This window comes from Triturus cristatus, chromosome 9 (genome assembly GCF_964204655.1).
Source record: "Triturus cristatus chromosome 9, aTriCri1.1, whole genome shotgun sequence".
NCBI classification, from domain to species: domain Eukaryota; kingdom Metazoa; phylum Chordata; class Amphibia; order Caudata; family Salamandridae; genus Triturus; species Triturus cristatus.
The window spans coordinates 461474004-461501420 of NC_140592.1; the positions used below are offsets into that span (position 1 = coordinate 461474004).

A 27417-nucleotide genomic window follows, 5' to 3' on the forward strand; every position below is an offset into this window, starting at 1 on the left:
GCAATGCTTTTATCAAAGAACTCTGCGCAATTACACTTTATTTTTTGATCCACAAGGATTACAAGAAAAGCAGCCTTTCATTACTTAAGAATGGGAGATGCATTTAGAGAGGTCATCGGTCATGTGAACGAAAAGCGAGTCTACAAAAATACAGATCGAATCTAGTTTGCCAAACAATTGCCCATAACCATGTTTGTGCCTGACTAGAAATAGCTGTGATGAGTACAGTATGAGATAACTCGCCCCTTAATTCCTGTCTCCTAAAACCTTTTGTAAAATACTTTTCCATGTTGTAATGTGTATGTTCCAGCATGAGTCTGTGTTGATCTGTTGTTTTTTAGCTCTGTTGCTGTGTAACTGCACCTCATGGCGTATTTTCTTTTGAGGAGGACTGCAGTTGAGGGCTCTTCCCCTCCCACAATCATGTATGATCTTCATCAAAACGCCGTACCCACCACCCCTTGCCACTCACAATGATGTGAAACAGTGGAGCCAATGTTTCGGTCTTCATAAATATCTATTTCAATGCTGTTATTAGCCGTCACTGTTCTTGCTCTGAGTGATTTTGATATTGGTATTTTCATAACTGAACTGTTGGAGTCCTGACTTCCCATACCCCACCACGGAATGGGAAGATATTAGAAAAAACCAGGGAGGTAGAGAAGAGCATTTAATGTTGTAGGACATCCAAATATAAAAGTGAAAAAAAGAGTGGCTGAGCAGTTGCGTAGAGTTGTGTGCACAGTTCCATCACCCAACAGACGCAGCCATCCCCTCGCCCATCAGATTGTTCTCATACTATCAACATGAAAGCAAGGAAATTTAAGCAACGCTTCATACGCCATCTTGTTTTTACGTAAAAAGCAACAAATCCAATTGCAGAAGAAGTTCTGCACGTTTTCTAGTATAGAGTGTGCTCTCGACGATGAGAGGGTAATTAAGGCTCTATCATTATTCGATCAATAAACTTTCTAAAGGTGCTAACAACAAGGTTGACTTTGCAGTGCCTTGTTAAGCGAGGGTGTACACTTGTTCTCTCTGAACTGATCTGAGACATCAAATGTTTACACAGGTTCTGCCAAGCTATCTAGGAGGGGTTAATAATGGTTGATCACATGGATCTGGTCGTTGTCAACTAAGACCATTGGAAAGTATTATGATTTACAAAAACTTTATTCGGCATTTGTGCCATCAAAGTTCATATTATTTAAAGAATGATTAATCCTGTCACAGGCCACTGAGCCATCAGTCTGTGCGATTCATCGTCGGCATAGTTCATAACGTATTAATTAAAAGGATCCACATGCTGGGGGAGGCGGGAGCGCTGTGGGTATTAAAATTCATCACAGATCTGGGGGTTAAACATGAAGCCACAAGTGCCTAGAGATGTGTGTGTGAATTTTTTCTCGGATTGTGCTTCTTCGTAGGTCCTTTTGGTGAAAGAGACGACCACCAGGTCTTCATCCAGAAGGTTGTCCCAGATACGAATAAGGTCTTTGTCAGACTGTCTTCGACTGGTAAAAGGTACGTTTGACCCTCCAGTTTCATGATATGTAGAGATTGATGCTTTGGGCTGATAGAAATGTAGATGCAATACAACAGTTTTCTTGTTTTAGATAGCGACATACATTGTGCTGTTGGTGTGCCATCATGGCACTTTTGGCATTCTGACAGTATTCGTATGGTTGCGCGGTTCCCATCACAGACCAGAGTCTGATTCAGCTAGCTTGATGTGTTGATTTCTGGTCATTTTCTCAGTTAATAGGCTAAGTCTTATTTATGTGGCCAAGGAACTTGACATCGGGCTTTGTATATACCATTTTTCACCAGGTTTGGGCAGGGAAGCTAAATTGTGTGGGATGTCGCATATGGAATAGCTACACCATAGTGTTTGTAAGAGAGGTAACCTTCAGCTGAATCCCATGAAGCAGATAATGCAAAGCATGTCCTCTGTGCTCCAATTGTATTGGCGGTTCTTGCTGTAGAAGAGGACCACTCCAGCGTGCCTTTATAAATAGTATGTTTTTATTTTACATCTACAAGGACATCATAAACCCTTCACTTAAGCTGATCTCTCAAATGAGCTGTGGATTCCTTTCCAAAAAGGGGATTTTGGATAGCAAGGTATTTGCTTTTGTATTTAAGTTGGGAAGAATATATGAATGTCAGGAAGCTGCTCTTCTGATCATCTTAATAACCTGGACAAAAAAAGTTCACTCCTCACAAAAGGAAAGCTGTGTCTTGGTATTTCCTGCTCCTTCCGGGCCATCTTTAGTCACATAATCATTTGTTTCCCGCCGTTTCCATTTCCTCAACTGCCTCATTTCTTTTTTTTCTGTTTATTTTTTATTTTTACCTCCCATCAGTCCCACTGGTCACTTTTGTATTAAGCAAATTAAAAAGATTTTCTCCTCCTTATATGACAAAACTTTGAATTTTAGTCTTTGGCCATTCTTTGATTTGTCTTCTTTTTGGTGATCATCTTCGGTTGCATTTAACACAATATTAAACCATAATGCATGTAAGTGGCCTGCTCAGCTGAACTTCCATAACTACTTTCGCTTAGTCTACTGCTGTGGCTGGGACCTTCCCATCTCTTCTCACCAGGAGTGTTGATGATTGCTGGTAAGGGAGGTACTCGCCTGCACAAGGTTTCTACCCCTGTTCTTGCCTCCTCAGGGAAGCTGTTGGAGTCTTTGAATGTTTGCAGGAGAGTGAAAGAGAGAGAGACTCTCTCAGAGAGCTTGAGAATACCTCTACGTAGCCACCAACTCATACCAAGACATGTGATTTTATCCGGGACAAAATATGAAGAGATTAACCAAGTCTAAGTGCTGAAACTCGTTCAGCATACCTCTGTTAATGTCCTTCACTGGACATCGATCACAGAGAATATTGCTTTTTTTAAGACTAATTAAATATAAGAGCCTTGAGAAAGCTCCAGGCCGAGGGGCCAACCAATTGGGCGAAACACGTGTCCGCTGTTCCTACAGGCTGTTCTTACATTTATTAACCAGTCAAATCTAATATGAACGTTAGATAAGATGGAATCTGTAATGAAGACTAAAACAAGACGCAACATAGAAGAAACTGCATTCACTGTATTTATAATTTAACAACAATCACGCGATGGAATTAGAAAACAATCTAACTTCATAGGGGACGCACTCACTTTATTAAAAATTGTTATACATAGAGGCATGGAAGGTCCACACCTCGAGTAGCGCTCCACCTGCAAAAAGAAAGGGCATTACTATACAGGAAGAAAGAATTGGACCTTATAATCTATGTATTGCTACGTAGCTAGAGGTGTGTTTGTGTGAAAAAAAGGTGCCAGAAAGGAGTAGGCCTCTTTTTATTGGGGGTGGGACTTAAAAGTCTGGATAGTCACTTCAAAAAAAGAAGGCAATCATCCAGATTGGCATTTTCAAGCTCCCAGGCCTCACCTCTATCCCATCTAACCTTAGCCCTTGGAAAAGAAATGGGGTCCAGGCGGAAGATGCTGCATTGTGTGAGGGATGGGCAAGGGGGCTTCAATCTACTGATTTAAACTAAGTGCACAAAAGTAATTGTAGCCAGATTTACTCAGTGTGAGAGTCAGCAGTGTAGTGCATGCAGGGACTCACCAGCTTTAGAGTGGACAGTATCAACTGTAGACTTAGGCACCAATGAGCATCGGTTAGAGCGGCTACCTTGTATGGCATCCACTCAGCAACTTCAAAAAATTCCAACCCACTGAGGCTTCAAATGGAGTGCTCTGTGAAATCTACCCAGAAGCAATAGCGGTCCTGTTGGAGGGACTGTTAAACCACAGAGGGGCTACTGAAGACCTCCCATGAGTGAAAAAAGGGTTCACGAAAGGGCTTTAGAGGAGAGGGGCAGTAGTTCTGGCACTAGGGCCTTTCAGGCCCAAACAGGGAAGACACCCTCAATCTGTCTGTCTGTCCTGTGCCTCGGCGCCCAGGCTGGATGCCCTGGGAGGAGAGTTTCCGTAATGGGGAATGGTGAAGGTGGCGGGAGTTCACTGATGCGAAAGTTTATGGCTCACTTCAAGGAGCCGATTGGAAGAGTCCCAGGCATTTCAACTGGGGTCAGGTGGTAGATCAGGCAGGAACAAAGCTGTGAGAATTGCTAAATATAGAAACAAAGGGCAAAATGAAACGACAGGCTGAAAACAGTCTCAGAAGGCGCACCGAATTCTCTGCTAGCCATATTACAATGTGCAGCAAATGCACCAACAATGTCTACTGCGTTATCTCCACCTTTCGTTATTACCCATGCCAGGCAACCGAATCTTGTATGCTCAGGGCCACTGGAATTATGTGGCAGGGGAGTACGAAATTATGTGCAGGGTTGACTAAATTATGCGGCAAGAAAAGGCTAATTATGCTTCATACTGCAGCAAATTTTGTAATGGTATTACTTTATTATTTTGCCATTTTTACACATTGGAACAATGCCTGGGCACAGATTTCACTCTGTTACTAACAATTTAACACATAAATACAGCAATAAGCAGTTGAAAGATGGCCAATCAACCTTTGCGAAAGGCTTTCCACTTAGCGGGAATGTGTTGCCATGTTTTTAGTAGATTTTGATCCGTTTGAGATAGAAATTTTGTTTTTTGCTAAAATCTGCAGAATATGCAGCAGATGATGGATCAAGTAGCAAATCCACAAATGGGCGGATAAATGCAGCAGCTGCATAATTGCCTATTTCCAGTGCACCTGTGTGTGCTTAATGAAGTATACAAAGCACTAATGCTACGTACATCAAGTATCCTTTTGAAAGCAAAATATAGTCCTCCTTTTATATCTATAGCAGTAAGCGATAACATAGCAAAAGGACTATTTATTTCTGTTACGACAATACACATTCCGTTGCTTTGTTATATGGATGGCTGGGCTTTGCTGAGTGTTGGGGGTGAAAAGGACTGAATCTCTGCTGAGTGCTCTGCATCTTTCCCTGCCCACAGAACAATGTCAGCAAAAAATATTATTTTAAACCACTAATCTATGTGTTGGTGCGCCATATTCAGGTAAAAAATTGACCTATGACCATTCAATGCCATCTAAATATTTGGTGGTTGTCTGCAAATAGTCACGACTCAGGTTTAAAGATGTACCCCACCTTTGGTTGATGATCATTCACATCTTTTAGGCCATTCGCCTTGTATTAGTTCCTGAATTATTTATGCTTCTTAGGTTATGGACAAGTCTTTTGGGGGCACACTCCCAAATAAATATTTTGTGACGTTTTAGCTGTGCCACTCCTCCCAATTTTCTTTCCTAAGCACTATGTAGTATTTCATGTATTTGCTGTCTGCCTGGTTCTATATTTTTTGGTGGCTCCTAAGGCCTTGTTTATTCAGTCTGTTGTGGCTCTGGTTTTGTCTTGCTTTTTAGGTCTCGCCTACGCAGCGCCCATGCGCTGCATAGGAAAAGACCTTTTGAAATTGATGCAGCTTTGTAGGGAAAAACAAGCACGCGTTGCATTGCTTTGTATGGCAACGCGTGCACGTCTGGAGTTTCCCTTGCGGGAGCGAGCTTTCAGACCATATGTTTGTAAAGAACTCGCTCACTCCCGCAAGGGAACAGGCGCAGGCCCCCTCCCCTCTCCCCTTCCCCTGCTGCCTCTCGTCAAACTTGTTAAATCATGCATGAAATGAGCAGTTCAGAAATCCTGCCCAGCTGTTCGTTTTACTCTGCGAGGAAACAAAGTCTCGGTAAGGAGCCATGTTTTGATCCACCCAGTTCCTGAACTAGAATAGATGGAACTGCAGCGCGGATTAGATTTGGATGGCTATTGTTTCTTTCCTTGAAGAGTGCTATTTCCGGAGTCTGAGGGCGCGAGCTCTGTTTGCCCCCAGTGCCGACTGTTCACCAGTACACCGCAGTGGCAATCAGGAGCTAAAATTCGCGGCAACCATGTGATATGAGCGACTGGAAGATTTTTAACCTTTGATGTCGGGTTCAATTTAAAACCGTCCGGTTTCTTTAAAAACGAACCCGGTCACATGCAGATGTTTAAAAGTCCTGGTGAGGAAAAGGTTCATACATTTTATAACTGCATGCTAAAGCAACTATTAAACATCCATAAATAACATCAACAGGCCCTTCTACGGGAAATACAATTGTGCTGTCAGATGAGGGCGGAAGTCATCTTTCTATTGCTTGATATTCGTCTGGCAGCCTTATAATTCTTGAGGCCTGCAGTACACATATCGTTGTGATGTGTCTGACTAGATGAAGAAAACACCACATGAGAACCGGTGCAGAGTTTTATGTGCATCAGGGGCACGCACGCGCCCGCATAGATCCGCTCAGAGTCTGCATGCAACAGAGCCCTGATGTCAATAGAACTGCCTTGCGACCCCGATACGCCCACCAGGATTCTACTGCACGAGATGTCACTCACAACTTGGTAAGCAAGCACCATGCGAAGTAAAAAGCACGTAATGAATAAATAGTCTAACACACGATTCAGGCAGTACAATAAAGGTAATCATGCAAAGCAAAGGAATTTCACATTTCATAAATTGTGGCAGGATATAAACAATCCCCTGGCTCCCCCTGTTGCGCTGCCTTTTTGAGAAATGTTTTAGGACACCAAATAGAATATCTAAAATAATTGACATATGACCGCATGATCGGGTTCTCTGTTTTATTTCGGCGACCTCTTGAGCGATGAACTTATTTCTAGTGACAATTTTGTGCGGAAAAACATAGATGACTATTCAACAGCATCTGTCCTCGTGCAGGACGATTCGGGGCTAAATAAAATCCCACAACTGAGCAAAACCAAGGGAGAGGAAGGATTTGTCTAATATGCTGCAGGAAGCAGTATTCCCTCACCCCCACGGACGGCAATAATGCACTCTTAACACTAACACACAGGCTAGCACAACTAGGTCCACTACATGTCAGTTCATCTGATTCCAAACTGTTTTCCTTACTTGTGTTTGTAATGGAAAAACATTTGATGATAAAAAAGTTGGCACTACGCATTGCAATTTCAGACAAAGCCATTGAGAGGAAATGTAAGGAACACCAAGGGGACACGACCTGGTATTAAAGTAAAGTGGGTCCGAACGCACACCATTTTTTATTTTGTTTCATTGGTTCTAAAAGTCTTTGCCGCTAAGTAGGGCGAGAGTTAACAAGACTTTAATTTCAGGTAAGTGAACATGTTAAATATTTCAAAACCTCCGCTCCAGAACACTAAAACTCTTTCAGCAACATGCGAAGTCCCTGCACGCTTACCACGTGACAGGTGTGTGACGGATTCACTAAAGCCACTTTGGGCATACTTACTGGTGTACAGTGTGGGCAACCATCACCCCAGTTGGATCGGATTCAGCTGCAAGATGGAGGAGGTATTAAAACTGTTAGTACAGCAAAGGGGACACAGACTCCAGAGTACTAGAGAGGCCGTTTTCCTAATGAGACTTTACACATAAGGAATTAAAATGATTTCGACCAAAAGAAAGGAAATTGTATGTGGAAGGGATTTATTTATCCAAGTCATCATGGTGGTTGAATTGTACCAAGACTGGTTAGGTAAAAAAAAATATTATCTAGAAAGCAGAATAAAATATACCCTAATGCGGCAGTCTCAAATTAAGTCATCACCTTCTAAATTTTAGGGTGTCGGGAGCTAAGATCTGCTTATAGCCAATTATGATGCAGTGAACTGTGCAACTATCTTCCATGTGTTCTTGAGTAAAACTAATCAAGTTTTGCCTTATTGAGCTAAAGTGTACGGAGGAACAAATCTAGAAAGTTTAGAATATACTGAGCTGTCTATGCTTTACAAATTGGGAAGTTGCATCACTTTGTTCATGTTCTCGTAGAAGCGAGAGAGAACATCCACACAAGGCTAGACAATGAGTTGTACTGAACTATTTCCTTAAGTTAGGGTATGCAAACTTGGGGAACAACTGCTCCACTTAATCAGGAGGATATACAGAAGATTTACACAAACCCTAAAATTCTTGTTGAACAACTAGAGATTTCAGCAGAATATTTCCAAAATTAAAAGAAATTAAAACCAGGCATTCGTGGTAAAATCTTGCAACAGTGCTTTTTCCAGGACTGTTGAAATGCAAGCACTATCTTGCTTTTTACTTGTGGGAGCTTGGAACCACAACAGTACCTTCGAGGGTTCATTAAAGCTTAAATAAGACAAGTATATTTTTCCTTCAGTCTGCACTACACAACTGCACTTGTAAATTGGGGAAATGGTCCTTCCCTTCAATTGATTTTTGGTTCAGACTGTGTGGGATGGCAAGCAGATGCAATCCATTACTTTGTGCATATGACTAGCCCTGGCAGGACTGAGCAATACCTGTTTGAAAAAGTTTTTTTAATTACCATATAGTCCGATGTATGTATATGAACAATGGCTGATCAAGGGAACACCATAGTCAGGAAAATGGATGTGAAAATGTTTCTAGACAACCAGTAAGAAAAGAGCACAAGTCAGCTAAGTGACAAAGGAGCTGACACCCAGCAGAACTAACTGACTCTCTCTTGAACCACATTCTAAATTCCACCTCTTAGTTCTAAACATCATCAAACAAACCACATTCAGCTAACATTTCTGCATTCACTGATCCATTTTCAAGGAACCCCCTACCACACACCTTGCCGTCAACAAAACAAACAAAAAGAAATAACAAATAAAATAGAAACCATACACAACAAGAGGTGACAAAGGAGGCCATATAAGGCAATACGTATTCTTTCAATCTACCTTAAAGCTTCCCATTCTTGGTGCTATGTATCACGCCTGTTTCACAAACGGGCATATCCAAATCATCCAAGATATTGGAAACAAACTTACTCCAAACGTATTACTACAGCAAAGCAATGAATGAGGTAAGTCGTCTCTCCAAGGCGTACTCAAACCAGAGTGATCTGAATTAGACTCACTATGACCCGCATCACTGGAAGCACCAACGCATATTAACACTCTATCCATCTCTTAGGGATTAACAGTTGTACCCACACTCCGCCATCAGCAACTCTGACTGCATGCTTAAAGACTTTGGTCACTTTAACAGGCTTAGACCACTTTGCAAGTGATTTTCCTTTCTTACTGTGAAATGTAATCTGCCTCTCACAGTGTACTGTGAGAAACCATCCCTCTCATATTGGACATATGTTGCCTCTCTCTTGTATCGCTCTACTTTATGCACATCCATAGACGCATAAGCTATTTCTCACTCTTTTTGGACATCTCGTTGTTGCAATGCAGCCCCCAACATCCCTCTTACTTGCATCAACAGCAGCCAATGCATTGCCTCCCCAAAACCAAAGGTTTAGAACAAGGTGCATCCACAATTTCCTCTTTAATCAGTTTGACGGCAGCTTTTCCTCTGCTCACAAATTCAAATTTGACATTTTTTTCCAATAATGATCTACAAGGTTCAACTTTAGCAGAGTATTCACTCACAAATCCGGCATCTCTGTAAGACCCAGAAAGAACCCCAGCGGTTTCTTGGAAGCTGGCTCAGGAGGTTCAAGAAGTGCTTTCACAATGCCTTTGTGAGCCATTTGAAAGTACACTGCAATAGAAGGCATTTATGCAGAGTGGAAGCGAGATGCATTATGGGCCTCAGTACACCAGGTCATGTTTGAGGGACACTAGTAGAGCCATTCTCCCATATGCTGCAATAGAAGACATTTATGCAAGTCAGAATTGAGTTGCATTGGCAGAGCTGAGCGAGGGTGTCACTGCCTTCGGGCAGGATGGGTGTGCACTGGCAGAGTCAATCAATCAATCCACTTTATTCGATTAATTAAAATCATAAAAGTACAAGACAGCAACTACAATCATAAACAAATACAACAATAAGATAGCAATATTGTAATCAATCATTAACCTCTTCAGTGCCCATGACGAGATAGTCTCGTCATGGAGCACGGTCGCGCTGTGCCCATGACGAGACTATCTCGTCATGAACCCCACCCACTAATGTAACGCCCGGCACAGGAGGGGGAAAGGGCGTGGCACAGAAGGGGTTAAGACAGATCTCTTAAAAAAGTTATTTCATAACAATAAGCACAATGATTCCTAGAAATGCAGGGTTACTATAATGTTTCAGCAATCCATGTACTAGCTTATTTTAGAAGTACTTTTCTAGGAAATCAATTGTACAAGTAAAATTATTCAGTTTATAAAAGTACATAAAGTAGAATATGACATTTATTATATCTATTATGTATATTATGTATTATACTTTTATAATTTTCCCCCTAATCCTGGCGGCAGCAACTAAGAAGGATGCAATATTAAAAATATCCCTCGTGTCAGTTAACATTTGTAAGTAAAGTAATGCAGGTTTGGCCTGTTGGAAACCCTTTCTAATTAGTAAAGGGACCAGAAACTTCTTCCGAATATCAGTATAAAATTTGCAGAATAGTAGAAAATGTAAAGTGTCTTGGATAGAATGGTTATCTGGCAGAGTCATTTGTAACTATGCTAAAACAAGCATTGGCATAGCCATTAGGTCTTGACTTTGGGACCTTATAAGTGTTTAGCCATGCAGCAGTTGATGTTGTTGCACCAAGGATATTGTGCTGGATAACTAAACATTTATAAGGTCCCAAAGGCGAGACCTATTGGCTATGCCAATGCTTGTTTAGGAATAGCATTGCAAGAAGTCCGCTGTCTCATGCTTGGGATTCTATCACTCTAGGCTGAAAAAGTTGTCTAACTTCCTGGAAAACTTTGCACAATTAATATAGTGTATGCTTTTTTCGGTTGGGGGGTGTGAAATGTTGCAAAGATGACGAACTTTGTAACTATGAAGATCGGACATTTGTCGCCTTTGGAAAGCTTTAACTGCGTGCGAAATGTCTTGCAAAACCATTTTTATTGCACCCGAATTCTCCCAAAAAGCTTTTGCAGGTTCTCTCGCCTGCTGACAGCTTTTGCGTGTTTTTTCACACACTATTGTTTTCTTTTATATTCCGGAAGTTGGCGAAATTCCATAATTTTTTTTAGTAACTCAGCTATGCAAACTCCTTTCCACCTTTAATTAAATCTTCATTTAGTGCACCTGTTGGCTGGCTGACCATTTCCTCTTGCTTCACTTCCAGCTTCAATTGTTGCCTTGTCGCCATTTTACGGCTTCGTGGTCACACGTCCACCTGTTTCCCTGGTCCTCTTAATTGACACTGTCTCGACCACTTCCAGTCGCATCCTTAAGATAAGAAATTGCAATGCGGTCTGATAATGCCTACAAGCAGCCTTTTTTGATTTCCACACTCGTTTCCCCTAGACTAAGAGATATGGAGATTTCGTGTTTCTTGTTTCCCTGTAACGCCCCCTTATTTCTATGTTATTGGAAGCCCATGATTGATTTGAAAGATGGCTATCTCAAGGATAGTCGTTTATTTTGGTCCACAATTGCATGGTTATCTGTTGGCATCTCTGCGCCCGGTAGGCAGTTATAAAAGGCACTTCACCGACAGAGGATGTTGTCATTTTGGTTGCGTTTGCCCCAGCTCCCCCCCTTCCGTTCGGGACATTCACAATTGTTTTTGTTTTAAGCAGTCTTCCAGGAAAGTGCTGAATTTTCTCGTGCGTCACACGTCGGGATATCATTCCTGCTCGCGCATGCCAGCTGTTTACCACGGGGTATTATTAATATATTATGGTCGTTAGCGGGATGTCCAAAATGTGGTAACTGCAGCAGAAGCGGGATGTCATGCGGGACTTTATGGTGTGCGGGGGTGGGGATATGGGTGTTTCACCCTCCCGGGGGCTCCATTTATATAACCACGAGGCAGCCCGCCTAGTTTGCAGGTGCATCTTTTTTTTCCTTCCAGCACAGCGCCTCCCGACCAAAGAAGTACCTTCCTTCTGTCTAAAAGGTGTAAGCTCGCCCGCAGGGCAGTGTTTAATATCGCGTTTTTTTTTTCAAATTAAAAATTTGTAGAACGAGAAAGATTGTGGGAACGGGTTGACTCTAAGTATTAAAACAGTAGGTGCTGTTTACGCTCCTACAACTTTATTCATTGTTTCACGTAGCGCCATCACATCACTTCAGAGCGCGCAATTAAAGGCTTTAGAAGGACAACTTACTCGCTGATAACATTATGGCGACTACCGATGATGCACGCGCACATGCCACAAAATTAACTTTCTCACATAAGCGACCCGCTCCATCAGCGACGCATGCTTCATTCATAAGCAATATGCTTAATAATGTTTGCAAATGACGCCGGATTAGATTTGTATTTTTTGTGTGTGTGAGAACGGTGCAGTGAATGTGATGACACATTAAATCGTGTGATATTTTGTATGTGGTCAAAAGCTGAATTAGCTTTTAGTTTTCATAGTCGTACAGTATTTTTTTGCTTGTTTTGGTCGCCCCAAGTTGGACATTGGGTATGATTTTACGATGATGCTTTGCAGAGCTGACTGTATTTCAGCCGAATGAGCGAGGGAAAAAGATCTCCTGGATACTCATAACATGTTATGCTTTCTTATGAACGTCTCCGTGATTTCTTCTAAAGCTCAGTAAAGGAACAATATGTCCATTATTTATTATATTTTTTTGTAAATATCAGAAAGTAACTAAGTCTTCGAGCCTAAAAGAATGAATGGTGACTTGGTAAAGAAACAATAGTGAATATTGTTGATATGTTACCTTTAAGATTTACCACTTGTCTCCGCCTTGTTGTCTCCGCTGAAGATTGTCCCCTTAAGTGTCCACATACTACACAGGAATGGTAACAACTTTGTTATACATTTTTAGCTCCAAACAATATATTCCCACCATAAACATCTACAAACATCACTGTATTACACACTGCACAATACACGCCATGCTAAGGCACACTGTTGAAATCTCTCTTCGTCCTTTGCAGCCACCCAGACTCCTTACAAAAGATTTGTTTATCCCAGCTCTGAAGCCACAAGGTGTATTATGCTTCACACCTACCCATATAAAATGTTGGCTAATTTGTTTGATCTACTATGACACACAACCCAGCTACATGGGAGACTCCACCATATAAGACCCTCAAGCTCCTATTTAACATCAATCAAGCTCTACCTTTCGTGCCGTGCTACAGGTTGTTTTAATGCAGAATGTCTAAACCCCAATAAATTGATTTTAGGCGACTTCCACCTGAACTAAAGCAATCCTTCCAGACATTATTTTCTACTCCAACCCCATCCAGCATGCTATAGTTTAAAATAGCTTTCTGAAACTGGGTAAGCAACTAATAAAGAAGAATGCAATAAGATTTCACTGGTCTGATGGCATCCTCTTACTCCCCCTCCCCCCCCCCCCCCCTTCTGCTTTCAATGCGTCTCCTGCTACTGTCATCAAGCACTCTCTGATCCTGACTCATCCCATTCGATCTTTCCTAAATGTCAGAAGTATTTCCACTATTGGCCTTAGGAGCCCTCGTTAATCTAGTTCCAAAATGCATTAAAGCTTAAAATTAGGGGTGTGCAAAGTTGTTTTTGTGCAGAATTCCATGAAAAGTTTCAGAAAATTGTGGCATTACTCTCTCGCAGAGAAATATGGTTTACCATTCACTTGCATGATTTTTTGTACGCGAGTGTGCACCCCTCAAAATATCAATTGGAGAAGAAAATGTGTCACTGCAAGACATTTCCTGCTCAGTCCTGTCTTCTGCCAGCAAAAAGTTTTGAAAATTGCGCAATGTAAAACTGAGAAATTTCATGTAATGCAAAATTTAGGAATTCCTCACATTTCGCAGGGGTAAGTAAAATTTCACCCAGGCCTATCTAACTCGAGAGTTCTATCCTCTCCCTTTGCTAAGTTGTAAAACTGAGCTGGCCGCCACATGTACTCTTAGCAGTCTGCTTCAAATAGATATTAGGGTTGCACAATTAGTTCACAATGTAAATTGGTAAAAATTCCTTCCTGATTTCTCTGCACCAGCCAAGATATAAGAATTAATTTAACATTGGCTGACAGCAGCCAAGAATTTTTAAGACTCTGTGCCTTATGTAATTACTAACTAATCACTTCCTCATACGGCGTCTAACTACAATTTGAAGATCTGATAGCGTGATCACATCATCTCCTATCTGAATTTTTGGGCAAAAAATAGAGCAGCCAAGAGAGCAGTGCAATGGAATGCTCTGCTGAAGGGTGTCAAATTGGCGATCGTGTCCAGTAGCAATAATGTTTTTAGACTTTTCGTAGACCTACTCATTACCAAACTATTCTATCTCTTTTTTTATTTGTTGTTATACATATTTGCTTTTTTTCATATTCCACTTTATTCCAAGCAAGGTTTTATGGCATGACATTCAATATAAAGTAATCTTGCATACGCCTTGCATTCCATAGGCACCTCAAGTACAAGTGATTAATTATTAATTAATTTTATTTGATTCACACCTCAACTGAGGTCAACAAATACATAATTATAGAACCGTTATATTTGTATTTTTAAAAACGACTTTAAAAACCTCATTGTAAGCTTAAACAGGTTATAGCAATCTGGGGTCGGCAAGTACAAAATACATGAGTTTGAAGCTGTAAAAGTAGTGCGCTTTTAAAACCGTTATAAAAAACTCTTTAAAAACTTAAACAAGTTATAGCAAACAAATTCATTCTGGGGAGACTTACCCACCGTAATTAAATCTTGAAGTAAAATAGCATTGTAACTTAAGCAAATAGGCTTTACAAATCGTCGCCGAGACTGTACCAAAATCGGATTGGGACAGATTAGTAATACTTGCGAAAGATCTTGTGTTCCACCATTACACAAATCACAATTACCTGAGGGGTTTTCAGGGGAGTTCCATCTGGAGGAATATACTTTTAAAGGGAGAATTCCTAATTGCAGGAGAAGTAAAAGTGAGAATGGCTTTTTAAAAAAAAATCTGTGTTAATAAAGACATGATGCCACGCAACTTGCACAATGGCGTTGCACAACGGTGACTTATGCGAGTGTCTTTGCCATTGTGGATGTTCATATGTTGTGGATATGTGCTTCAGATTCCTGGTTTTCAGTTCTACTTCCTGCTCGTGGTTGTTTGGTCTCAGCGGCCATATTTGCGGATCTGCTGTTGCAGCCTGTGCCTGTTTGTAACTTAGAAAAATGTAATTCTGTCCTGCAAAGTCATGTCCGAAGTCTCGTTGTTGTGGCCTCAACCTTCTGTTTGACGTCATGAGTCTATTTTGCCCAGTACACCAATGTCCGGCGTCCTGTGGGTACTATTTGAATTGAGGAGTCACTTTCACCCAATACCCTACAGTTTATATAATGGGAAACCATTGTCAAAGCTGACAGGGCGCATCTCCGAGATGGGTCGCAATGGGTCAGTGTAGGAGAGTAGGGTCTGCTTTCTATGTTCACCCGCACTTTTTGCTTTTGCTTTACTGGTTTTCGACTTAGATGTGGCTGTGGGCCTGCTAATCAGACCCACAGCCCTGCTGTTCTCTCTCTAAATTAATGCTATGTACTTTAGGTGCATAACCCATTTGGATAGGATCACCTTATTGGCCCCTGTACAGTGTACCCTAGGTACCCAGGGCATAGGTGTACCCTAGGCCTACCAGGGGCTGCAGCATGTATTATGCCACCCCTGGCCTGGCCTTCCATTTTGACAAAACTGGCTGATCACTCAGCTGGGGCAAGGTCGTGTAATCACCCCTTGCTTAGGTGTAGTATTCCTATACCTAACTTACATATAGACACATGTGTACCTATCAGTCACTCCTATGGCAGGCCTTGACAATCCTGGAGGCAGAGTGCTTGGTAACATGTGAGATGGTGCTCTAGCATGAGCTGAGCCTGTCTGCAGCTTTCGGAACCTTGTCCTTATAGCTGTTCTATGATATAGCCTACCATATACTCTTAAAGTGCCTTATAATCTTAGACGGTTATGGTAACTATGGTTTGGCTTTATCGAAACATGTTGTGTAAGGTGTCTAACACTGTGGAATAATACCCCCATGCCATTTCTGGACATGAGAATATTATTCCCCCTTCTAGAGGGAAAGACATGTTAAAATCATACTTCAACTGTTAGCCTCTGACCAAAGCCTCAGCATCACAAAATGGATGCTGCTGCCACGACACAAGTCTGACCTCCTGCAGCTGGGAGTGATCCCAGCCAGGGAGGCCTGGACAATAGGTTTCCTGCTTGGGGAGGTGCTAGCACCTCCCCAGACAGCCTTTAGTGTATTGGGGCAGGGTGGGCTGAAAGGAATGAGACATGCCTGGGGCACACAAGGTGTTCCTTGCATAGTCCAGTTCAAACCGGCGCTGGGGCACTCCAGCCCCAGCTCTGGCGCGAAACTGGACAAAGGGAAGTGGGTGTAACCACCCCCTCCCACCCATAAGGCGTGACCTAGCAGGTATCCCAGCCCCCCAGATTAGTATAAGAGTGGGAGTTGGGCCTCAAGACTTTAGATTATCCTGAACCTGCAAAACTGAACAGAAACTCTGGACCTTCGACATTCGACGAAAGAAGAAGACTGAAGAATCTCCCTTGTAGCCAAGGAGTGGCTACCCTGTGCAAACAGGCACCATCAAGAGACTACCCTTTGCTTTGCCCACGTTCTACGAGGAACCGACTGCAGAGCCTGACCAGAGCCTTGACTTCCAGACTTCTCCGACCCTGATCCACGTATACAGCAGAGCTGAGATCCGTGGAGGCGACGAGCGACGTGGGACCGGCTACCTGGAAAAAGTGGCTAGTAACTTAAAGCGCAGCTTCTGAGGTACCCTCGAAGTTGTGCACCGGGGATTGAGAAGCCCCAACCCCAAGCACCATCTGCACCGAAGATCAGCCCCCCACACTCCACGAGTCCTGCGTGGGGCCCTTCAGCAATTTCCTGCTTGCCGCGTCTGTCCGGTTGCTTGCCCGCTGGCTAGTGGCCTTTGTGACGACGCACCCTGAAATCTTCTGCGCTGGTTTGGCTCCTCCAGACTGGCTCCCGCTTCTCTGCAAAGAAGAAGCACCCCAGACCTTCCTGGTCTGCACCAGAAGCAAGTCCTTCGTTCTTCGTGGGTTCCGCTTGCCAAGGCTTGGTGAGTCCTAGTCCACCTTCGACGCCGCCGACAGCAAGAGCCTTCGTGGGACAGCTCGCCTCCTGGTCCTGGTCGTCCTCGACGCTTCCTGGTCCTCCTGGCTGCAGCGACAAGCTTCACCTTCACCTGCAATCTTCACGACATCGCCTGGTTCCACGTGGTCACTGGCTAGTGACCTTGACTCTGTCCCTTCTGCTTGCAGGTTTCTTCTCTTCTTGATTCCAGCCTTGGGATCCACCGGACACTCTTCACTGACTGCCTGTCAGCATCTTTCTTCAGGCATCCATAGGAGTCGACGACGAAAACGACGCATCTTCACCCCTATGCACCCGCAGCCTGTGGGCTAGGTAACTTGGGTACTCCGGTGCTCATCAGGATAGTGACTATCCTAGTGTCTAGTTTTCAAGTCTCAACTTCCTAGCTACTCCGGAAGTGTCCTAAATCTACCGTTTTCTAAACTGTACTATTGCTATTGACTTTTACGCATTACGCGTGAGTGTTTCCACTCTGCACACGAATCCCGTGGGCCTCCCACTTCCTAACTAACGCTAGTGTAGTGTGGCCCCAGCGATTCCCTAGGCCTAGGCCTATTCTATTTCCGTGACAGTGGTTCTTATACCACTTACTTAGTATATGGTTTGCGTGGCCCCTAGGGCCTAACTGTATTACTTACCTGTGTGACTTAATGTATGCTTAAATAAGACTGTGTTGTACTTACCTCTAATCTCATAAAGAGTGCTGAGGGTTTGACTAGAATAAATACACTTTATTTTATATATATATCTGTTGTGGTGTCCTTTCATTTGGTATTCAAGGGATTATATATGGTATCACAGCTGGCTTCACATGCCATTCAGAGTTTAGCCTAAGACTGCTCTTGTCCATGCTACCACTAGGATAGCTGGTCTATAAGGTTGACTTTACAACCAATCACCATAAGGGTATTTGGACTGATATAAGGTGTACACTAGAACTAGTGACATCATACATCAGGCCAACTTCTCACAGTCAGTTAAGCCGACGCCAGGTGGATGGAAGGAGCAGCAACTAACCTCTGTAAGAGGTTAGATGTTAAAAAAATATCTTGACGTGGATTCCTAAAAAGAGTCCCTTTTAAGAGTTCAGAGGGGTTTCCACTGATTGGGCCCAGTTTGTTGTGCATGACGAATATCAATCTTGTTGACACACAGCACCAAAAATATGCAATTTGTGAAAATGAAAGTTCGTTACGAATTGGCTGAGGGTGTAACAAATATCCTTTGGCTATCACGCACTGTGAGTGGTGCCATTTTACCTGATCTCATGTGCACAACCTCCGGAAAAGGAGTGTAACGTTAGTGCTAGGGCCATTGCGCCACTCCTTAAATTTAGTTTTTAGATCATCTTGCCATTTCAATGTTTCTGTGCATACGTTTGCATAAAAAACGTCGAGCTGCTCAAAAGGATAGATTTATTGGCTTTGCCAATGCTGGTTTGAAATTTGTAACGGATTTGGTACCTTTACCCCCACTTATGCATGACTTATTGCTAGATTTATCGTTATAAAATCTCTCTTAGTGGGTGAATGAGGAAGGGTTCTGTTTACACACCTCCTCTGCTGCTTATTTTCTAGGAATGTGTGGGATTGTTCATACCCTCAGGCAGGATGGTGATCTCACCGCGAGTACGGGATGATGGCCGCACAATCTTTTCCTGCTGCGAGGACCCTATTAGTGATCGAACGTAGGTGGAGGAACAGCGCCCTCCTGTGGTCATTTGGGCGCACTCTTCAGTTCACGAGTGTTCTTTCAAACTCTAAAGTGAAATTTATTTCTCCAGGGAAAAAAATGGAAAACTGACAGTTCTGAGAAATAAGCTAGCTATGTTCGACAGGCAGCTGTCAGAGTGAGGCGCTCAGAGGAGAACCTGCCGCGACTATCACTAAAATAAACAGACCGTAGCTTCCCTCGATGTGCGCCCTTCTGTTTCCTGTCATCACAGTCTTGAATATCGGGTCGCTTACTTCTCAAAATGTGTGTGCGTATGTAGGAGCGGCCATTTTTAACCGCCACGGCACGCGTGCCCACTCCTAGTAAATGTCAGCGCTGTACCCACTGCCTCACGTGAACGAGTAACATGTAGGCTAAAAAAAGAGGAGCTCTCTCTGTATGTTACTCCTTATGGCCATTGCTTCAGTTAAACCCGTTGAGGATGTTTTAAGGATAAAAAGGGTGGGGGCAAAACGAGCCAAGAAGTAAAATACTCCTCTATCAGTGTATGCACGCCTTTGTTTCCCCATCTCTTTTAAAAATATTTTTAGGTCTCGCCTGGCCGTCGCCAGCGAGATCTATTGTTGCTGACTTGCCTCGGAAGTGGGTCAGGAGATGGGCACGCGCAAGGCGATTGGCGCCTGTGTACGCGCAAGTGAACACGCACGTCCACATATGCGATGTGCACATCTCCTGTCCCTCTTCCGACCACATGCCATCCCCGTTGGAGCGGCCCACTGCAAGACGGGGCCGCTCAGAATGCGAAAAGGACACTGTGCCTCGATCAGGGACCAACAATAGCCCACACGGAGCCCCCCTAGCCCTTCTTCACTCACCGGGCTGCTCTCTTCTGGCGGGGGATCCTCCTCGCGGCGGCAGCACTTCTCTTGCGGGGCTTCCCTGCACTCCTAGGAGCCCCAGCGCTGCCGTGGGCAGCCTCGGCTGCCCGCACTCTTCACCCGGGCCCTCTCCTGGAACCCGGGGCTTTTCTCCACTCCAGCCACCACCGCGGGGCTCTCCCTTCAGCATGGGAGCCCCGCGTTAGCACAGCACGCCGGTTTCACTTCCTGCCGGAGCAGGCCCCGCCCACGTCCCAGGCAAGGGCGCCTGACTTCCAGTTTTGCCGAACAGGGCTGCGGCGGTGATTGCTTCTCGGCGGCAAGAGGGGTAGGCTCCCTCGAGAGTAAAAATAAATGTAGAAGCGGGGTGGGCACCCGCTCAAAGTATTTTGTCTGCACTTTAATACAGTAGGCTTGATATTTGTACACCGTGTCCACGGTCCCATCTACTCTGCATACAAGCATCAAATGTGTTGGCTCTGCCAATGCTTGTTTGACCTAGGACTGCAAGTCTTCCCTGGCCCTAACACCTTTACTGAACATTTAAAGGCATTTCTTGAATGCACATGGGCATGCCTGCATTTTACTCTGCATGCTTGCTGGCTCTTTGGTTAGCCCCCCCAAAATACGCTTTACCCAGACAGTCAAGAATTGGTGCTGGAACAGTCGAATATCTTGACCTCGAGTTTTGGGCACGTTTCTGTGCTTGACTGTTTTTTGCGGAAGCATGAAAATACTACTACCTATACTAGTAACAGACATGTGGGTTAGCGCCCTCAGGTACAATATCTGCCACCATGAAAACCCTGCCAAGCCACTACAGAAATGTGCAGCTCCATTAAAAAAAATATATCTATATATTTAAAAAAGTGACCTAGAGGAAAGACTTGTTGCAGTGAAAGTAAAGCATGTATGGAACTGGCTGGGTTGGAATGTCATGTGTGGAAATTGCAACTGACTAGTTAGGAATGGTTTCTACTGCATTCAGTTAAGCTACTTAGTCTATGAAACCCAGCACAATATATATGTCTGGGGGAGGAGTGTTTTACGGGTTATAAATACCAGCTGAAAACAAGCACACGTTTTTAGTCATTGAACTGGAATTCATGGAAATGTTCTCCATATAGAGGTCTAAGACCTACATACACCCAAGTAGATCAGTCTGAAGTTATTAGTATTCTGAAACTGGCCTTTGCACCTGGGTGTCAAGAAATGAGGAAGTCACTCCAATTTCTAGTTAAGTCTCCAAATCGTTTCTCTTTAAATAAATGCTTCCTTCCTCTTCTGAAAATATCATAGACCAGTGCACTGCCATTAGATTAGCCACAGCATGTGCTCCTAAACTGGCTTCTCTCGGCATAGGGCACTACACCGTTCAATCCCACCATGGAGGATTGACAAGGTTCTCAGTAATTGATTTATAAACGGCTGCGTGCATGGTTGTAAAAATGCTCTCATATTTTAACAAGCATTTACAATGCAATAGGTCTTGCATTTGTAAAAGTTTAAGCTAATGGCATTGTAAATGACAATGTCTTTTATTATCAGTTATATAAAACAACACATAAATAAAAGGCAGTGTAATTTACAAATGCCAATAGCTCAACCTTTCGCAAATGCGAGACCTATTGCATTGCCAATGCTTGTTTTTCAAGTGTTAACAACGGATCGGACGAAAGAATTGCATGTTTGAATGTATTCATTGTTCGTAAACATCAAGTTTTCAGCTTCTTATGCTACTGAGGTTCCTGTATTGTGTGCTTATTAGTTTTTTAAGCTATTTTATCAGCAAACGAGTACCAAAGACGATATCGTACATTTACTAATCCAGCGGAATTGTTTATCAGTGGTTATGATTATATTTTTCGGGTCCGTTGGCTTAGTGGACTAATGCGTCCACTTTAGAGGCCTGTGTTTGACCTCATGGTCACATGTTCAAATCCCGGCGGGCCCGCTCTGCCTTTCATCCTACTGAGGTCGATAAAATGAGTACCACTGAGTTGAGTAACAATAAACATCGGTTATCAGCGCAAAGATCCCCACGCGTGAACACGTGCGTTACAAATGCATGTTATGGTATGTTATATAGTGCTTATTGCCTTGTGCTGAGTTTCCATAGCACTGAATTTAAAATTGGATGCTATTCTCCTAATCCAAGATATTTATTTTATCTACCACGGAAAGATGAAGGACTGAGGCTTGCTAGACTGTATTTGAACCTGTAATCCACAGTGGATTTCATACCTTTCACGTGGCCCCCAGAGCCATGTTGCCAGATTGTCGAAAATCTCCTTTCACGAGTAATTGAAGAACAACTCAAAAAATAGTGGATTGAAGACTGCAGTCAGTTATTTAGTTAGCTGGAAGATCCCCCGAACTATGTAGGTGTTAATTTTGAACTTCAGTTAGTTAATATTACTATCGATTTATTCATACAATTGATTTAAAATTATATGCATAGGGTTATCAGTTTTTTCTCTTTATGATGTCCAAACTATAATCAGGGTAAGGCTTACTTACCTCTATCATTCATCCTAAGATTTCAGAGGTTGTCTTACCAACCTTTTGCCCATATTCTTCTACCACCTGCTAACAAACATATGTAGATCGTCGGCGTCTTTATTCTGACACTTGGGAAGCCTTCTACCCCTCTGGCCCTTGATCTTCGCAAGTCATGCCAGAATCTGTAGATCTTGTGGAAGGTGTAAACGTTTTTAGAATTATTTCTTAAGGGGGAGGGGTTCACCATATCTTAAAGAATGTTAAAAGATACTTGCCACAGGTCTTCTTGGTCCCGTGTAGGCAAGCTTCCTGTCCATGTTCTACTCATGAGGTTCTGTGCCTCTTCTGCTGCTTCAATTAATTTCCAGTGACACCATGCCACTTCCTGCTTCCCAGGTGAAACGTCGTGTAGCTCCAACTCCATCTGTTTTTTTCTCTCTCCCTTTTAATGTTTCGATTTGTTTTAAACCACTCCAACGTCTGGTTATATTTACATTTTGAGATCCTGCCCTTTGCTGTCCCAACCAGTGAGTCCCAAGGCATTAACTCATTCCCTTCCTTCAGCTCATCCCACTTATATATGACTGCTTGTCTTAAGGGAAGGTATAGTCCATGGGATACCAACAGTCAGATCTCCCGTTCAGAGGGTCACAGGGTACACTGGTTACTGGGTCACAACGAGGTGTTTGAGGCCATTTACTCCTGATATCCCGGGGCCCTCCCTTTTATGGATCCTTCTGAACTGGGTCAAGCCTCACCTTCTGCACTTGACTGTCAGTTAATAGCGTAGCATGAACAGTCAAGGCCCCCTCGGAAGGAAGTGTAGATACTGGTCAGTGAACGTGACTCATAACTCAACGTCCACACAGCGCACACAATAAATCAATGTCCAGCCAAATACTTATTTGGTATAAAAGAAATATTCAAATTCTACACATGCAAAGGTAAACGGTATTCAATAAGCAATAACACAGTCCCCCTTGAGGCAGACACCCTGGTAGTTGTCAGGCCACCCCCGGGCTACTAAGTTTCCATGTAACGGATACGTTGTTATTCCCCACTCACATGTGGAAACATCCAGGGAAATTACACTACTAGACCCTGTTCACTGGGTTTCCCCCTCTTGGTCTCAATCAATAAGGTGTCGTCACTTAGAGTTCAAGTAGGGTTGCAAAAATCAAAGGTGCTGTATCCCCTGGGGCCTGGTGAGCTGCTCCAGCAGTACGAGCCGTGGCAGCGGTGCAGTGCTGTCCTGGCCCAGAACGGCAAAGATGGGCTGCACGCAATCACACGTGCATCTCCTGGCAGGCCCTGGCTCTCTCTCCTGCGCCGCACTTACTAGCATCCTGACAATCTGAGTTGCTCTGGCTCCAGCCACATGCAGTAAGATTTGTTCTTCCTAGCTCGGGGATGGGGGCAGTCTTCTTGTTATGGCTGGGCTCCGACAGCGTCACCTCTGTCCTCAGGCCTCCTCAGATACAAAGCCTCCCTTGTCTTGGTTGTAGTAGCAATTTAGGTCACGGGCAATGACCTGGACTTCCAGCCGCAACCAACCTGGACTTCCAGCCTCAGCTCTTCGAGTTGTCCCTCCTGGCATACCGGGTCTCTCCAACGAACCTCATTGTCCGGTCATTCTGGCCTCAGGTTGCCTCCTCTGCGGCCCCTCCTGGGACACAGGGTTGACGCAACGTCTCACACACGGTCGACGGCCCGATCGATATGACACCATTTCTTGCCACACGGTGGCCCCATGTGGCATACGTGGCAGGCAACTTTCACAATGCTGCACACGGGCAAGGGCCTGAATGATGTGACCCTGTCTATGTTGCACGGCAGCCTCTCCTGGCATACAGGGTCGACAGCCTCACAACGTGCCACACAGGCAATGACCCAATCAGTGTGGCACAGCTCCTTACACCTCGCTGAGGAGCCACACAAGTTGGGCCTCCCCTCTGCATCTCTCTTCCTTCAACACGCTCCTCTCCCTCACTGGCACACCGGTCTTGGCGAGCAGGCAGGTACTAGTGCTCCAGACGGCAGAGCAGGTGATCTTGGTTTCCCTGGGTAATGTCTCCTCATCCAGCTGGGAGACTAGCAGGCTAGGCCCCTAGTCCTGGTCACAGGCAGATGTTTAGCAGAGCTTCCCCTCCTAATGCAGTCCGGCTGCTGCTCGGTAGATGACAAAGTATTGAGTCTTAGACTCCCCTACTTATAGTTCCTTTCCAGACAGAAATTGTAATTTAGGTTCTGGACCTTTGAAGTTTTATGTTGGGGTTCTGGTACTTTGTATGTACATCTCTTCTTTTCATCCTTCCTTCTGAAAGCTGTCCGTCACAGCAGGAAGGACTCCAAAGCAAATTAACCCACAATGAGGTTCATGGGAGTGACCAGATTTAACACCTGGATGTCAGCCGCAATGATCTGTGCATCAAAGGTTAATCCTGGGCCCTCAGTCTTACCCTTTATGATTTCCTTATCAACCCCATCTCCCTCTTCCTGAGATGTCTTCACGCCCTTTCCTTGTGATCTGTCACTGAAGCAACAAGCCCTTTGAAATGCACAGGAAAGGCCTGGTTCCCCTCACCTAGTGCTTCTCCCACCCAGCTTACCGGAATGCAGCAATATACAGTTCTGTCTGGGGGAGATTCCTCCATGCCTCATGTTTTCCCCAGGCAGGCCTGGGCTTCCCAAAATGGAACCCAAGGTCCTCCATGTAATGTACCTGTGCAGGCATTTATGCATTCACAGCACACTCCACTGTCTAGTATTGTTGTGCCCATGTACCATGCTACCACCAGCATTTCCACATGCAGCACACGCACAGTCTGTGCACACTGTTGAATACTACAGTCTCTCTGTACTGCACCTGAGTGTGCCACTTTAAACACCCTCTGCCATCACACACATTTACCATGTGCACGCTGTTCCAAACTGCACCCTCTGTCAAATTCATTTTGGAAAATTGTGTACTTTATTTGTTATTCTTCAGTCAGTAGGCAGAACTAAACCAAGCTACTAGCTGTCATGTAGACTAAAACATGCCTACATATGAAACAACATATCCACAATTTTGAAATCCTCTATTGTCCCTTTATACATGTGAACCAAAGTGGTAGAGCTGATACTACAAGTTTATTTTATTGATATTTTAGATCTAAGTTCATGCCTAAGCCTACTAAAGTTCGACGTGGCGCAAATGCTGTCGGGAACATGATTCCACAATGTGAAGCCAGCCTCTGACAGCCATTTTTGCTCAAAATGTCACATTGGGCCGTTTAGGCAGCTGAAGTTCTGAATCGTTTGCAGAATGGTCTCTGAGCTTTTCTGTACCAGCAGCATCCAGAAAGCTAGGTCTATCCCTCCTTTTGGTTTTTTTCTGTGGTAGATCCTGCGTAATCATCCTTTTATTTGCCCTCAAACAGTAAAACGTGTCACCAATACTCTGTGACACTTCTGCTGGATCCTACTGCGTGCCATGCCCCTCCGTTTCCTTATATATACACAAAGCAATAGAGCGCTGTGCAGTAAATTGAGGGGGCACAGAAGAATTTTTATCCTTTGGTTTTTCTTTTTGTTTTTTTTACTGAGGTGAAGACTCGTTACTCTGACCCTAGATCAGCCCCCCACCTGCTGACCCTGTCATTCTTCGTTTTAGATCCCTTGAATAGCATTTCTCCCTGTGGTGCTTTTTATCTTCTTTATTATTATTTACAGAGTTACTGCAGGATTGATTTCATAGTCCCCCTTATCATTCCCTACTTCTCTCTAGCTCTACCGCATTTTATCTTTTTCTGCTCAACTTTTTGCTTTACTGTCATTCTCTGTTCCTCTTTTCTCATGTTTGGTTCACAGTAGAAATTGTGTAAAAAACTACAACTCTGTATACTTTTTTATAATGTAATTTAGTTTCTTTTCTTCTTCTTTTGTATATTTATTTTGGTCTACATTTCTACAATTGACCTTTCCTGAACATTGAAATTCATTTTGCATTTCAATAACTTAAACTTTTTGGTCTCGCCCGGCCTCACTAGGTTTTTATCAAGCTGGCATTAACTCAATTCCATTTTTCATCGGGACCAATTTCAGTCCGCTTAGCGTTGTCAATTTGATATTTATCAATCTTGTTTTGGTTATCTATATCGAGCCCTGACTATTGTGTGCATAATAATTTGCACTCTGAAAAAACATGGTTTGTATGCATTCATTACACAGAATGCCCCCCAAAAATTACTATTTGTATATTTTACCAGCATTTATCTAAATCTGTAAGTTATCTTACAACTTTTGCCATCGATTGTGATTTGTCTTCCTGGATTAATTTTTATTTGTAATAGTTAACATCTTTTACAAACCTTACTTTTATTTTCCCATGTGCTTTTCATTGCCTGTCCTGTTTCCTCACTACAGTGCTGTCATTTTACTCTTGTGGCATCATGTCACTGCGCCATAACTTTGATGTGAAGATCATGTCAATGCGCCATAACGTTGATGTGAAGTCAAATCCAGACTCCCTAATGACATTTCATCTGGTTCACTTGTAGGATCTGCGAGGTGCGCTCTGTGGATGGCACACCCATCACGTCATTCACGGTCCACGAGTGCGAGGGCTCCAGCCGCATTGGTTCAAGGGCTAGGCGCTACCTCTTCACTGGCCACGCCAACGGCAGCATCCAGATGTGGGACCTGACAACAGCCTCAGAGGTGGCCAGCAAAGGCGAAAACCGAGGTAGGCGAGAAACCGCCTGCCACATTTGTCGTTATTCACCCAGGTTTCACTCTTTTTGGGAAGTCTCCACACCTGAACATAGGTTGTATTGCCTAGACAGAATAATTTCATAATTTCTTTTTCTTTACTTGGGAAATCTGCAATCTCTCAACAGGACTCAAATCTGCACAAGAAAATGATGGTGATGAAAATCTCCAGCGCACAGAAAGGTGCAAGATTCTTCATAGTGCTGAAGGGTCGCCTATTCCCAGTTGAGCCGCTGTGGCAGTTAGCCAAAAGTGTGTAACAGAGTGTTCCATTGGTAGGGTTTCTCAGTGTTTGTGCTCTTGGACACACAGGCATCCTAGGCTGGAGCCTGTCCTCTGATCCATTTTGAAGCCGTCCCTTTCACCCTTATGAGGAAGTTGATACCATGAATCTTCATTGGTATGGCATGTAAAATGAAACTGTGCAAACTCTGTCTAGGGACTGTATAACAGAAAAGAGGATTTACATGAGCAGCACAGAGATACCCTGCAGACCCTTGAAAGAGAATTCCTTTGCAGATCCGAGTCACAATTAGA

The 27417-nt window shown here is 43.6% G+C and overlaps 1 protein-coding gene across 2 annotated transcripts in view; it reads left to right on the forward strand.

The window, feature by feature from the left end:
* The window catches only part of SHKBP1 (SH3KBP1 binding protein 1), a 231297-nt gene that overhangs the window by 180892 nt on the left and 22988 nt on the right, over window positions 1-27417 (forward strand). For both annotated transcript variants that reach the window (XM_085625394.1, XM_085625395.1), the window contains exons 15-16: window positions 1428-1524; window positions 26670-26854. In XM_085625394.1, coding sequence (XP_085481520.1) covers window positions 1428-1524; window positions 26670-26854 — 282 coding nt within the window. The remainder of the gene's footprint in view (window positions 1-1427; window positions 1525-26669; window positions 26855-27417) is intronic.